The 16302-nt window shown below is 38.1% G+C and overlaps 1 protein-coding gene across 4 annotated transcripts in view; it reads right to left on the reverse strand.

The window, feature by feature from the left end:
* The window catches only part of iqsec1b (IQ motif and Sec7 domain ArfGEF 1b), a 258865-nt gene that overhangs the window by 141864 nt on the left and 100699 nt on the right, over positions 1–16302 (reverse strand). For 2 of the 4 annotated variants that reach the window (XM_079844835.1, XM_079844824.1), the window contains exon 3: positions 9463–9570. The exons of the other annotated variants lie outside the window; for them this stretch is intronic. In XM_079844835.1, the coding sequence (XP_079700961.1) occupies positions 9463–9570 (108 nt within the window). The remainder of the gene's footprint in view (positions 1–9462; positions 9571–16302) is intronic. 4 annotated transcript variants of the gene reach the window in all.

Here is a 16302-nt window from a genome sequence, read left to right on the forward strand (position 1 = left end):
CTTTAACTTTACTATTAACTACGACTTTTGCCTCAATAAACTCCTAATTAGGGCATATTAAGGGTTAAGGGATGTAGAATATAGTCTTGCAGAAGAGGCATATGTGCTTAATAAGTACTAATATACAGACAATATCCCAGTAATATGCATGTTAATAAGCAACTAGCTAATAGTGAGAATTGGACCCTACACTAAAGTGTTACCGAAAATAAATATTGTAGAATCGTCCGTGACGTCACCCATAGGATTCTGAAGAGCCGTTTTGAAGCGCAAAGTAGGGTCGAGCTGGCCGTTGCCATCTTGTCAGCGCGTCACTCCCGGATAATAGAAAATGGGCAAAGAGGCGGGACGTGGGTGGAGCTGAGGTGACGCATTGACTAACAGACAGCAGATAAATGGCTATCCACCTGTCACTCAAAGTGGCCACGCCCTTAATTATGCAGGATTTTAAGGCTTTATATAATGTAAACGAATGAGTTATAAAAAAATTCATTTGTAATTACTCCAAACATTATTGTTATTTCACAACCTGTTATCTAATGGATGACGACAAATGAGGTCTATGTGAAAACGCTGAATGAGATATGAAGTGCTAGTGACCTATCGAACTCCCTCACTGTCCTTTCCTGAAGCATTGCTCTATTGCAATTGCTCTATTCAGTGCCCTTGACCAGAAATCAGTCAAGTGTGGGCAGAGATTCTCACACACATACACACACACGCACGCACGCACGCACGTACGTACGCCAATATCCAATCCTTTTGAGGATTTGAAGGCCAAATAAACAATCTGTGTCTTTTACCTCCTTACTCTTAGTGTCAGATTGTTTTGGCATAGGTCAGAATGTATAGTGTTATTGGTGCACACTTGCAAAATACAAACACACATTCCACTGGATAGTATACTTTTACTGTTTGTAAAGATTCTAAGTAATCCACATGCACTGTTAATACAAATTCATCTGACTCCATTTGTTCAGCTTTGTTGATACCCATTTAGATCAAGGGAAAAAAAAAGATAAAAAAAAAAAAATAGTGACGACAACATATTGCCTGTTATTTAATTAACTTGGAAATAAAGCGTACTGTACATCCAACACATTTTTTTTCCAAATCAGTGAAGCTTATTGAATTTTCCCCATTTTATTCTATTCCAAAATGCAAAATTTTCTAGTCAAAGTGGTTCTTGGTCAAAATAATCAGAAGAAATGTGCACAAGATGTAAATGTCTGGTTGTGCATGCCAACTAATAGAATGACTCACTTCTACTACGCAAATATTGTGACCATGCTGTTTCAAATGAAACTCTCATTCCACACTTCAAGCACATATTTACACAGGCTAATAGCATTACGACATGCTTTGGAGAATCAAAGTGCATGTTTTTCATCTTTCAGGGGGTTTGTTTTGTGGAAGAGGAAGTTTTGTGGAAGCATGCTCTGCTGTTTTGCGGTCCATTAGCAGCTTCCAGTGAAGCATGCTGCTTTGACTGTTGTCGAAATTCTTCCTCCTGTGGTGACAAGTTGAGACGTTATTTAGACAAATCTCACAGACTGGGCCAGTCCATGCACTGTCATGGTTGACAACAGACCCACTGCTGAGCAGAAAAGACATATTCCACAGCTCCAACTGCCAAACTTTACTTCTTAAGACTCTTTAGAGTAGATGACAGTTATTGTGCACACTGCAGTCACTACAAAGAACAAGAAAACCAACATACTAGAGGAAATTACACTGATTGTGTATCTAGTTTGTCGTAAAGACTAAAAGAGCTCCATTTACTCTCTTTCAGAAATGTGTTTGGCACAGTAGAGATGTAAAATATGGTGAGTGAACAAACATAAGGCCCTGATATATCAGGGATGGAAGTATAAGCCGAGGAGTTAAGATCAAAGTAGCTTGGATATGAATGTCTGCCAGTGGATTCAAGTATATGACTACCTCCTTCTCTACCCAGCATGCATACTGATGAATTCCACACTCAGCCACTCCCTTTAATGGACCCACAAATATCTCCTGTGAGAACCAGAGAGTGGAGACAGATCGACTAGACATATATAATACAGTCTATATAGCAACAAATTATCTTTATTGTCTCTACGGTTATGTTTGGAATGAAATACAAAAAAATACTATATATTGCACTAAATATGTTTTTAAAGGGTTTGTTCACCCAAAAATTCTGTCATTAAAAATGAAAATTAGCCCATAATTTACTCACCCTCAAGTCATCCTAGGTGTATATGACAGTTATATTACAAAAGTCCAGGCTAATCCAAGCATTAGAATTAGATTCATAGTTGCTCTGTTTTTGAAGTCCATAAAAAGTGCATCTGTCCGTCAAATAACGTGCTCCACGCGGCTCCGGGGTGTTAATAAAGGCCTTCTGAAGCGAATCGACGCGTTTGTGTAAGAAAAATATTCATATTTAAAACTTTATCAAGTTAACTTTCGGCCGACCGCCTTCCGTGGAAAAGTGTTGAATGTTGAAAGTGAAACTCAAGATGCGTACGTGACGTCATGAAGAGCCTGGTCACGTTAGTCTTTCGATCGACAGGGGAACTTTCAACAATTTTTCCATAAATTGAACAGGGAAGGCGGTCGGACGAAAGTTTACTTGATAAAGTTTTAAATATGTATATTTTTCGATTCGCTTCAGAAGGCCTTTATTAACACCCCAGAGTCGCGTGGAGCATGTTATTTGATGGGCAGATGCACTTTTTATGGACTTCAAAAACAGAGCAACTATGAATCCAATTCTAATGCTTGGATTAGCCTGGACTTTTGTAATATAACTCCGATTTTATTTGTCTGAAAGAAGAATGTCATATACACCTAGGATGACTTGAGGGTGAGTAATTATGGGCTAATTTTCATTTTTGGGTGAACTATCCCTTTAATCACCCTCATGTCGTTCCAACCCGTAAGACCTTTGTTCATCTACGGAACACAAATTAAGCTATTTTTGATGAAATCCGAGAGCTTTCTGACAAAAATAGTCAAATATTAAAATAGTCCATGTGAATACAGTGGTTCAACAATTTCTTCTCTTGTAAACACAGTGCAGCACTTCCGGGTTCTACGGCAGAACGCCGGCTCTGTATTGGTCAGCTCCTGCGTCAGCATTACACGCATCCGTTGTGGTGCTCACGTGAACAGCGTCGGCCAATAATGGGCCGGCGTTCTGACGTAGAGCTTGGAAGCACTGTACTGGTTTTACTACATGAACAGTATATGAGACTGACGCAGAATAGAAGAAATTGTTGAATAAAGTTGTTATTTTTGTTTGTTTGTTTGTTTGTTTGTTTGTCTTTTTGCTCCCTCAAAGTCCGGACCTCAACCCCATCGAGCACATCTGGGGCGAGGTGAAAAATAAACTGGACAGATCTATTGTGCATTCAAAGGAAAGCCTTTGGCTTCAGTTGCAGAAGGCATGGGATAACGTTAGTGTTGAGGTTCTCAGAGGAAATATATTGACACTATGCCAGAGAGATGTGCTGCTGTAATTGCTGCAAAAGGTGGACATACCAAATATTAAAGTTAAAAGTGAATAAAAACAGGACGACTCGCTTAATCTGATATCTGATGGTCAGAGCAACCATCTGCATGTTTCATGAACATTATGAAATTAAATCAGTTTTGGAGGCAAAAAAAAAGATCAATATTTTCAGATATGTCAGGTGTTCTAATAATTTTGGCTGTATATTTAAAAGAGAGAAAAGAAAGAGATGTTAAAAATGTGGCCGATATTATTTACAAAAACATATAAAAAGCAACATATATTCTTTATCTTGGTCAAATTTTGGTGGATCAGTCCAATTTAACAATTTAAGAAATAATTCATTAATATATCAAAATAAATAGTATAAAGAGAAAAAGAAAGAGATGAATAACAATTGCAGCTGATCTGATTTTCAACACACAAACACATGTATGGTCAAAAAAAAAGGCACTTACATTGCATTGTGTTCAGCTGATATTATTCCACACATAAACAACAACAATATAAAACTTGCAAGTTACATTGCACTGTGGAATACAGCATCCTGTTCTGTGCTCTGTTGTGTACTGGTTCATTAAATAAAGAAGACATATTCCTTGCATAAATGAAATGTTGCATACTACAGATAATACACATACTGCATAAATAGAATGTACCGTATCCTTTAAAGTATGTAGTAGCAGAGTACGTATTAAGAAAGTTTTTGTCCACTCCAAACAATGAAAGGACACAACAGCTAACTTGGCAGCTGCTGTTTTTCGATATATGTATGATTAGTGTACAATCACCTGAAAGCATTTTTCCGACAGCAACCACCACTATCGATCCCATGGTCTCTGAGCGGAGTCCTTGATTACTAATATAAGGCTATTGCAATTAAGAACCCGCTTGTTGAAGTTCAGAGGCTGTAATTTGCATGCTGATATGTAGCACAGGCTAGAATCTTCTTTTACTGTGTATAAAAAAAACATTTGCCTTTAAATGTATTTGCATTCTTGATGCAGAATTTGTATTACCTTGTTAGCTAGTAATGAAGTATTGAAAAGCAGTAAACAAATACTATTTGAAGTTAGCTTTTAAGAAACAGCTAGTATGATAGTCTTAAAGGTCCCATGGCCTGGCATTTTTCTATTATTTTAGTGTTTCCTGAGGTGTACTTATATTGTTAGTATGATTTTTACATCATAAAATGTCATAATTTAGAAATAAAAGGCATTTTTTCTATACTGCTGTTTGCCCTGTGGCTGAATGCCCTGCTTCAAGAGGCGTGTCTGCTGTGAGACTTCAGTAAAAACGCCCACTGTTGTGATTGGCTGACATCTTTGCATTTTAAATGAGCGGAGGGGGCGTGGTTTAATGAGGTCTACGACGCACAAGCTGCTGCCAGAGAGACGGATGGACCGGAGTTCACTTCACATCAGTTCTGTCAGTCTCAGTTCAGTGAACTGTTATAGTTACAGCATATACTTCAGGTTATTAGTTTATTTCTAGTCGGAGGGGCTGTCACGCATGTCAGAAAGTTAGTAACTTTAGTCAATTATGGATCAGCGCTGACTCGAGACGCGAACCGTTTAGAACGATTCAGTCCGATTTGGTGAACTGATTCGGTTCACTAAAAAGAACCGATTCAAAAGAATGATTCGTTCGCGAACCGGACATCACGGAGACGGAGCTAACAAAGTTATTTATAGTAACTACTGAGTTGTGAGAGCTGTGCTGTCAGCGCGAGTTTATTGTGTTTGTATCTGAGAGTTCTGAATAAACACGAGTCCCAGTCACGCCGAGTCCGTCTTCAACTTTGTAACACATGCAATGTACCATTAAAGCTGTCGAGATTAACAAGTTAGTAAGTGTTGATTAAGGCAGTATTTCTAGATATGTTCCAATTATATGAAAAGCGTCAGTGACGCGCATTGAGTACACAGCGCAAACAAAGACACAACAGCAGTAATCGAATGTAATCCAGTTTATTGTGGTGATAGCTGGCTAGCCTAGCCGGATACCCTCACGCTTACCCTCCTTCTGCTTAATCTCTGGCCGCGTAAGGCGCCTCCTCTGTGGGCCAGATGCAGTACTGGGGGTCGGAGATGTTGAAGGCCACCGGCCAGTGCAGCCCGAGCTTCGGCGTGTGTTAGGTTTATCTCTAAAGATGCTGCTGTACAGTCTAGTACAGACTACTCTGCTGATGTTGAGCAGAAACGACTGTATGCACATTTAAGAACAGATAGACGCGACGAGGACGTACAAAAACACTGACTCACAAGATAGAAAACACGAAAACACCGTTCTGTCGGGAGAGAGAGAAGCCGCTGCGTGTGCACGAATAATAAATAATTAGCTACACATAAGAAATCAATGATCACAGATCAGAAGGAACTGAAGAAAGACTTCTATTTTCATTTGTACATCCAAACACTGAGAAACTGCCAGCGTTCACTCGTTCACAAGTAACGTTAATGATCTCTCGCGCTTGCTTGGGCGTGCCAGATTCTCTGGGCGGAGGAAAGGGAGGGAACCGTTCCTGCTTGGACGTCAAACCAGGAGACTTCAGGATTGGCTCGTCTGGCCTGTCATTTTCTCAAAGGCAGAGAAAGACATCCAGAACTCGGTTTTACACCGATCAACATTTCTATCCACTTGGGGACAATATTCAGGCTAGGGGAACTCATATTAATGTTGAAAAACCTCATAAAATGAAAATTTCATGCCATGGGACCTTTAACGTGTGTATGTATAATTGCACTTAGGTCTCTGATCAATAGCCATTTCCTTATTGCTTCATCAATCCCCGGAGCCATGTCAATTTTCAACGTAGGCTCATTGGAAAAACATGCATCTATAATGACATTTTTGCAAAACTCCAAAAAACGTACCTATACATACAATTACTTGGAGTTTCCAGTTGAAATGAACACTAGAGGCAATAATGTTGTGACCTCGAAACACTTTTACCGAAGTGTAGAATTTGTAAACTAATACATTTTGACATTTGCATCATATAACCAACTCCTTTTGTATGGCTTTTCTGATGTAGTAAACTTGCTCGATAGCGCACCTGGTACAGCACTACACTTGCGATGAAAATCCAGAGTAAAAGAATCACGATTAAAGAAACAAATGAATTGGCATGGTTGCTTCAACAAATACGTTTTTATCTTACATTTGCTTGTGTGAACAGTATCGGTTAAGTTTAGGTTTTAGTGTAGGTATAAAATAGAGCATTATAGTGCCACTCACTGCCGCAATACATACAACAACAAACAAGATTTATTTTGGATAAAACTGAACAAGCATTAATGCCACTCACTGGACATTTCACTTTGAAAGCAGTACAATATCATTTTGCAAAAATGTTGCCACAAGCACATTTTTTCCAACGAGCCCGATTTGTCAATTTTGGTGATGTCTTTCATATATCCCAAAAACAGCTCATGTGTATCCGTCACTAGTCTTAACATTTTCTTCTCATTTAAAGGCCTGAGTTTATCCTTTATAAAGCTCACTTTAATGTTCTTTCATTTCACCCTTTTATCATTGCCTTCGCTGCATGGCTCAAGCTAAGTCTGATCTCATGAAACCAGGATTGAGAGATCTCTGAACGCTCCACCCAACAGTTAGAGCCCAAGATCCCACGGGATGACCGATGTTATTTGTAGTTGCTCTCTAAGCCTGACATGTTATCTCGATCCGTGGTCAACGGCAGTTAATGTACAGGGACGTCTCGAGCCCTTGTGGTAATCACTAATGTTTATCAGAACCTGTCATCTCCAAAGCTAATTAAAAATCATCAAACAAGGCTAAACAACACAGCTAATTAACAGGACACAGAATAACAATCCTCCACGGACGCCAGGCTAGCATGAATTTTCATACAAACTAGCGGAGGCTTATAATCATGAGAGTTCTCTGGACGTGCTGTTGGCTATGCTGGTGTGCTAGCACAAAAACAAAGACAACAATCTTTTCTATACTAACTACATTGTGAAAAATCTTTTCTAGCATGTAGCATTTTCTGTTAATGATACGATTTAAAAGTAATAAACATATATATATTTTCTGACTGGCTGTAAGTTTCTGCAGCACAGAAAATGATTTGATGCTGGAAAGACTGCGACTAATTGAGACAAGTTATCTAATCATTTATACACAGTTTAAAACAAACACTGTGAATTAAAAAAAAAAAAAAAAAAAAAATTTTGAGAGTGGCATGAGTGGAAAATTAACATTTCACCATACCGGCCAATAGCAAGTGTTCAACTTTAAATAATTCATACCATACATGAAATTATATTTAGCATTATTTTTATTATACATTAATTTATAATATTATTTATTGATTTTTATATTTTTATATTTAAATAAAAGGGTAAAAAATAATTGTTATATGTATATTCTTTTATTTACTTACGCTACAATATATATATTACAATTTTATTTACAAAGGAAACATGCCAATTGTTCATTCTGGACTGATTAGACATCCACAGTACAGTTCAGTCAGAACTGTCATTCGGCCAACATGTGGACAGAGACTGAATAATGTGCTATTTAAAAAGAAAAAAAGATGTCATTCCAATTTTATACTTCAAAAGGCACAGTATGTAAGTTTCGCCGCTAGAGGTCGCTTATTCAAAACAAAGGCATAGGTTGATAACGCTGTGAATGAGCGTGGAATCATGAGTTGTAGTCTCGACTCTTCACCTCCACAGCCGATGGAAAGGAATCCGACGGATTCGGGCAGAAATCATGTTCATGACTGAGCAAATGTATTAAAGTTTTATTAACGTTACGATGGTATGAAGCAGGACGCGCTGAGAGCCCTTGGGAGCCAATGCTAATGTAAGAGAACTGCGCGAAACATCAGTCTCTAAGCTTTTATTATGCTTATGCTGCAGATCGGCCACTTCCACTTTTCGTTGAGTATGTGGAGTAACGCAGTGCTGTTTTACATGGTTAAAACAATCATACTAAATACATTTGAGTGTGTTGAAAGTTATGTTCTAACAGTCTCATACTTTTAACTGGTATGAGAGACTTTAATTGCAGTAATCTAGATCGATATTAGAATATCATATTAATAAAAACAGGATGACTAAATGACTGTTGCTAAATTACATGCTATTCATTTTAAAACCTATTGTATGGTGGAGAAAGCGCTCTCTTAATATGCTATGTTAGCCACTAAATAGTGTTATCTCTGAGGCATGGTAAAAATAAAATAGAACAAGCGATAAAGACTAACCGTGTTGCACTGTATAACAATGATTCTTTTTCTGTCGATAGATGTATATCCAAACAGTTGCTTGTCTGTCTAATAAAATACATACTATATTAAAGCGTCTTTGGTGTTTCCAGCGTTTTGGGTTTCTACGGAAATCAAGGGTAGTGCGGATATGAAGTAACACTGTAACACTGGTCAAAATTGCAGCTCTCTCTGGATTTAAACATTGTTGGAAACGTGTGGGATAATGCAAGTACACAGGTCAACAAAATATATTTGTTCATTGTTCTAGTGGTTTTTGGATATTTTAATCAAAAAATCGTACATATTGTGTCTTTAAGCCCATCCATCCAAACAGACACAGTAAAACCCTACACCATACAACATGTCACACAATCGGCAACACGGCATCCTACTGCTCCACAGCGGGAGGAATCTATGTGTTTCTTCATTTTCCATCTGAGTGCACCATCAGACACAGGAGGTCTGCTTCCACAGAAGCCACAAAGAAGGAGCATTACAGCACTACAGTGGCCCAGTCATGGCAGACACATCTATTAAATGAACATGGATTTGTATTTTTGAGCAATCAGCCGTACAGCACTATGATTGGAGCATGACAATTTGCATTACCTGACACTAGGCCACAAATATGTGAAGAGAATAAGACAGTTAGTCCATGCAGCAGCTCTGAGATATTAGCATCTTAAGAAAGCGAATATTAAACCCTTCCATTTACCCAAACGATGCGGACTTCCATTTGCGACAGGGGTAACTTCTTCGACACAGCGGCACAATAAAGTTGCCAGGGTTATCTGTGACATCGAGGGGCAAAGAAGCGTGCCGTCTTCAAAAGGAAAAGAAAGAGAGAGACATGTTCAGCTTACAAGAGGTTCTTGATGTTCGGTCATGCTTCAAACAGATCACAGTCAACAGGGAACAAATCACAGGCAAGGCGTGGTAGAGTCTGAAATGTACAAAATTGGAATGATGGAAACATGCTGTGTGTACATGCACAATCAAGCCAATTATGATTAAAGAGATTCATCCACATCATTGTCATCATTTACTCACTCGCATGTCATTCCACAACAATATGACTTTCTTTCTTTCGTAAAACAAGAGAAATTTTGAAAAACATATTGTACTCTTGTCTATGCAAATACAGTCAACAGAAACTAGTGCTACAAAAGTTTAAAAAAGGATGCAAACCATTTATTTTTCATAAAATAAGTCTATAAGACTTGTGAGTAAAAAGTTGTACAATAGGGGCTTTCACACCGGGTAGTTTTAGGAACTCCGTTATAGGAACTAACCACCAAGGTGGCTCCCCGAGAACTAAAAGTAGGGCCATTTTCCAGGTTGCATTCGCTTCGGGTTGCAACTCTGAAGTGACGTAAGCCGTGCTTGTTGATGTGACTTTTATTTTGACGTCTCTGATAACGCCAGAGCCTGAGCACACAGCTCTCACATTTTCTGTCTTCATTAGTTTCCGATTTGTTTAACAGTTATACTGTTATACAAATAAAGTAGACAGTATATGTATTAGTGTGTCCCTTGTGGTTGATGTCCAATGTCGCTAGCTGAGCAGAAATACATAATCATGTTTCGCTTGGTCCCCTCAAAGTTGCGTTGGATTTTCTCTTTAGCGTAAAGGTTGAGAGGTCCATCTATCACCATTTTCCATTTATCTAGAGTTTCTGGAGCCAATATATAGGCTATAATCTGTGTGTGTAGACCACTTTTTAAAAAATGGCGGGGGCTGGTGTGTCGCATGCGTTCGGCCAATCAGCTTACACTTATGTCACTGGTAGTTCCTATTGTGCTGGGTTAGACCCTATTCTGAAGTAGGAGCTGAATTAGTTCCCCCAAAAGGAATTCCTAGAACTAAAATCATCCCTACTCCCTGCAGTGTGAACACGCCAAAATCTGGGTACTTCCGCCAATAGTTCTAGGAACTATGAAAAGGTTCCTCTGGTGCGAAAGCCCCTATAATATCAAAATGGACTCAACAATAAGAAGATACAGAAAAATGATAAACCATAAATTCCACTTTTGCTGTAAAGCAATGGTTTACAATGTAAAACATTAATGATTGGCTCATAGTTTTGAACATCTTTACTGATTCTTTCAAGACTTTCACAAGTCCTTTTTGTAATTTCAGCAAAAGGTCATCTGTTAGCCAGCTGGATATATTGGTGAAGAATCAGCAGAATTTGGAGCAACAATTTAACATTTAAGTTTCCAATGCATAAAAATAAATATGTACAAGATCAATGAACATACACATTTTCAGTGGCAACAGCACTGTCTTGTCAACTGTCTTGAAACTCTTTGACACTAGACCCGAGCCAGCAGGCCATCCTTACTGTCAAGCCCTGTAAGGTCCTAAATGGTTCAAACAAAACATGACTGGCCCACCTGTATTTTTGTTAATTGCATCGGCTCTACATGTAAACATCTTCATCAGCATTCTGTTAGCATATTCAGTGTGTATATCTGACATCTAAACATCAAAAACCGCTGACAATTTGGAAATCTCATGTGAACACAGCTGTCTTGCATTGTCAGGGTATAACGATCTGAATTTTGATAGTTCATCATACATAAACACATTCACTGAATTCAGTGTTTGTCTATTCTTCAGTGATGCCATGAATCTTTTAAGTCTTTCAAATCCTTTTCTGATTGAATGTCAGGCATTTGTAACTCACGGAGGAAGTGTGGGAAACCCATCCGTGCTTATAAACCAGGGAAGCTCACCATAGGCTGTTAGAAGACTGGAATATCTGGTTACTTGCCTCCAGTCCATGTTGCATCTCAAAGATTTCAAATCAAGGTCAGAACATTCAAATATACATAGAATCACAACCAGTAGTGGCTCCTGACCATAAATGTAGGAAGGACAGATTCTGGGTCTTAGCGATAGCTTATGATAAACATTTTGTTTTTATATTCTAATCGCTGAACACATACAGATTCACTTTTGGAAGAGGTTGCATTATTCAGCCTGAGGGTGGCTTTCTAATGTTGATTGACAGGCTTTAAGAACAATTATCTCATAGAATTGCCTTAATGAAGTATTTATTGTCCTAGAATATTACAAGTGGAGGAATTCCAGTGAGGAAAAAAGTAATGTCTATTCTCAGAAAAACAGAACTATATAAAGGCTATTCACATGTTGAGCTTGTTTTGTACTTAGGATATACATTATACATAGGAATAACAGACATGCCAACTAGTTACTGACCTGATGCAGACTAATATACACATAGCTGAAGCTGTTTGATATCGTCTTGGTCTGGAGCGACTAGCAAGGTTTAAGTAAGGTAACATGAAAGTAAGCGGGACAGTCGAAAATCTACCCCAATGGCTCTCAATTAGAGCGCGCTGTAGTTCTGTACCATTTTTCACCACAAATTTACATTGGAAAACTGAGGGACGCTGTAGAGCAGGGCACTCTCTGCCCCGCTTACTGTGCGTTCACACCGCCGTCGGAGAGAGCGTCAAAATTCGCTCTGGTCGCCCTGCCAACGATGCTGTAGAAGGATTCATGGACGCACTGATGCTCTGATGTAGATCGAATGCTTGGTCTTTTTTTTTTTACTTTATTTAAAGGGGCCAAAGCAAACAATCATGTTGATCGGCATGATTGACCACAAGTAGGGTAAAACCATATAAGTTCATAAGTTCACCACATGAAATCATTTAAATGTGAAAGTAAAAAACAAAACAAAACAAAGCAAAACAAAAAAAACAGATCGATGGAAATAACTTAACGATTATAGTTACATGTTTGCTAACTAAATAAACCAATTAAAAACCATTTGTGTGGTGTGGCTTTTGTGTTCATGGTTAACCCTCTCGACTCGGCCGGCGCGCCGGCGTGATTGGCTTGCTTTTTTTCTTATCAGTGCCAAAGAGACTCAAATAACTGTCGTTTTTTATCATTCAGGCAAGTGTTATACATCATTATAATCTGTTAAGTTTCTATTTTTTTTTGTACAGTCACAATAAAAACAAATTGTTTTGCTTTTTGCAAAGTAAAGAAATCAAACATGATGCGCGATCTGCAGCCTCTCTGTCAAAGACGTTCATTTAGATGGTCTTCAGAAAATGACCTCTAGCTTAGTGAATTCTTGTCTTACAAACATGAGACATGTGTCTAAAGAAACGCTGAAATGTCAGGTTTTAAACACTGTAAACCAAATCAAAAACAAATATTCTGTGTTTATGTAATCCGTTTGAAAGCAGAGCGTTGTTAGTCGTTCCTGAGCGGCTCATTATATATTAATGTGACCACGCCCACGAAGCACGCGCTCTATTGAGATTCAATTACTGAGGCGACGCCCACACACACATCAGCTCAAACAAACACATCTCGCACGAGGGTGCACTGAAGCTTTCTTTGTTTAAATTAGCTCAAAATTACTGTCAGATGTAAGTAATTATCTTGACAAACTATCCATCATTTAAAAGATCTAAGACTCAAGCTTCCATTTTTGACCTCTGTTTTATTCTCAAAGACATATAGTGACCGTAATTTGTTAATATGTGTCAGGAGTTATGAATATGAAAACCGTCGGTACCTTCTAAAGATTGTAATACGAGCGTCAGCTGCTCTCATTCATAAAAAACTCTTCATACTTCATACTGGTAGCCGGAGGGCGCTCCGTGCACATGTAGTCCATATATAGCACGCATGAAGAAGATATCTAAAATTGTCTTACAAATTTTAAATCAGTGTATTGTTTTATGTGAATGAGTAGGCTCAATGATTCTCACATCAGTATAAAGAAAAAACTCTATGCAAATACAGACAGGAGTCAAAAGTCTTGGGAACAGATATCTATTGTGTGTTTCGAGGCCTTAATTTTAAAACAAATTTTTTTGTTTTTTCAAAATCCGTGCATAAACATTTTTCTCTCAAAAATACCAGCATGTACATTCAAGTTGCTCACATATTCTGGTAGCCCAGTTTGTGCTGAATACAGTGTAATTACACTTTTGCCATTAATGTGTTTATAAGCAACTGAAAAAAAACACAAAAAAACTTCTAAAGGGCCCCAAAACAGCTCAGACTCCTAGGGGTTAAGTGCTAGTCTAATTTCAACATTTTATAGTTTATAGGAGACGTTTGCAAGCCTTTTAACATTAACATGAATTTATGTGCAGCCTACATTACAATAGCTGTCCTGGTTGAAGTGCAGCATTAATTGCCATTGGTCAAATCGGTGTTGTTTATCAAACCCGCCACAGCAATGATCAACCTCTCCTCTCCATTTTACTTGGGAACTAATGTGGTTGGAACCAAAGTTTACAGCACTGCGCTCACTGGAATCCTCTCAAGCGGAGCACTACATTCCGATTGGTTGCCGCCGAACCACGTCACAGCTCATTACCATAACGTTGACCTGATTTCAACTCTCCTCGACGCCCAAATAGTCCAAGACGCGCCGCACCGCTCTCACCAGAGCTCGCCCATTGAAAATTAATGACTTTCGGCCTTTTTGAGGCTCTCGTCGCCGTCGGTGTGAATGCACTATCATAATACATGCCTGCTGAAGCAATGCATTCAATTATAATATATCTTGCTCACTTTACAACTTAAAATAGTCTAGAAAATCCCCAAAATATTTGTTGCAGAATGCTGAACACGTTTACAATTTATTATTGATTCAGTATATGGAGGTCTTTTGCCCCACATGCCCTTACAGACGAGCCGCGGCTGATCACATCCGACTATTGGCTGAATCAGCTCTCATCTGGCTGAGAGAAATCAGGGAGTTAGAAAATGCAAGATAAAGAATAATGAGATGAAAAAGAAAGACAAATGTGCTTACGTAATCAACTAGAGTGCTAAAACCATGACAACTCTTCATCACTCTGATTCAGGCATCCAAGAAAAAAAAAAAAAGCATAAACAAAATGTACCTTGAAAACTAAGGTAATCAAAGAATTGGGGACAATGATGTTGGGAAAACCAGCCCATAAGAGGATAGGACATAAATAGTCTGAAATCATGGCATGCTTCCTTAAATTCAAAAACATCCAGCGATTTGAACATTCATCATCAACTCAACAATAAATACAATCTTTTGAGATTAAAAGCAAAATCCTTTGCTCATCCAACACGTTAGTCCTTCTTAGGGCTGGGTAAATAAATATTCACAGTATATTTATATTTATTTAGCTAGCGATAAAAAGCAACATTGTGCATATCTCAATAATTTAACACTTTTTATTTGACCATTCAAGAATTCATAAAACTTGCATTGAAATTGTTTTAGTTTTTATTAGGGTGACCATATTTTGATTACCGAAAACGAGGACACTCGGCCAGGCTCGAAGTTTCCTCAAAGATACATTTAAAGTATGCCCCCTCTGTATGGATAGAAAACTGTTATATTAGGGCCAGGACAGGACTTGAAAACAGGACATGTCCTGGGTAAACAAAACGTTTGGTCACCCTAGTTTTTATATTAAATTATGTTGGTAATTTAACTAGATTTGAGTGTTTTAGTTGATACATGAGACCATTTTAACCAATTTGTTTAATATTTAGTTGAAATTATGCTTCATCTGAATGGGAAATTAATCATTTTAAGCCATTTCAGAGCAAATACTGAATAATAGATACATAAACAAAGATATATAACAACTATCATCAGATGGCTGACAAATAGTGCGATATTTTTAGCTATATCATCCAGCTGTAGTCAAGGAAGTTTTTTCTAGAAAAAAACTAAGCCATTTGAAAACTCCATGATTAATTAAATGGGAGCCGATTACATCTCTTTCTGTATTTTTATAATCCTCATATCACTGCACAAGATAATCTAAAGCGCCGAGGACACAATCCTATGAAAAGCAGGTAGCATCCAACCAGAAAATAACATCTGCTTTTCTATGCTGTGCAGCCAGTCAGGTGACATTTGCAGAACATCTAGAAATCTTTATATCATGTCCCAATAGGACGGTGGTATCGTAGATTACAGGAGAATCGCTCTGCCTAATGATTACTGGCCAAGGGTTAATTTCCATTTGCAATGAGTAATAATCTTCTCCAGACAATTAATGAAATCTAATAGGTGTATGAGAGGCTTGCTGTCAGTACAATTAGATGTCATGTTCACCACAACTGCCTCTGCGAGACCAGCGGTTTGAAGAAAAGCAGTGCAGCGGTTAAACGGCATCTGTGCCATTCTGGACACCTGGTAAGATTCAGTTAGTTCTACGAAACCAAACTTATTCTTCATAATTATCCAATATATCAAACCTTTAATACCTTAAAAAAGGCAGATATTTCGAGAATTACATCATACCGCCCATGTCAATATTACATGAGATTAAAAGACCAGATGTTTGCTGGATAACTGAGCCAGGCATGCTTTGAATGTCATGTTTTGCTTTTTTTAAATTACGTAACTTGGCTAGTCAAGCTTAAATGTGAGTATTAACATTCACAGGAGGCAACACATGCTCTTTAATCAGTTAAATGGAATGCATGCATTCAGTATTTTGCTTAAAATGGATTCTGTTGATTGAACAAAACTTCAATTGAATTTCAATCAGAGAC

This window comes from Gobio gobio (genome assembly GCF_949357685.1).
Source record: "Gobio gobio genome assembly, chromosome: 19".
In the NCBI taxonomy this organism is placed as follows: domain Eukaryota; kingdom Metazoa; phylum Chordata; class Actinopteri; order Cypriniformes; family Gobionidae; genus Gobio; species Gobio gobio.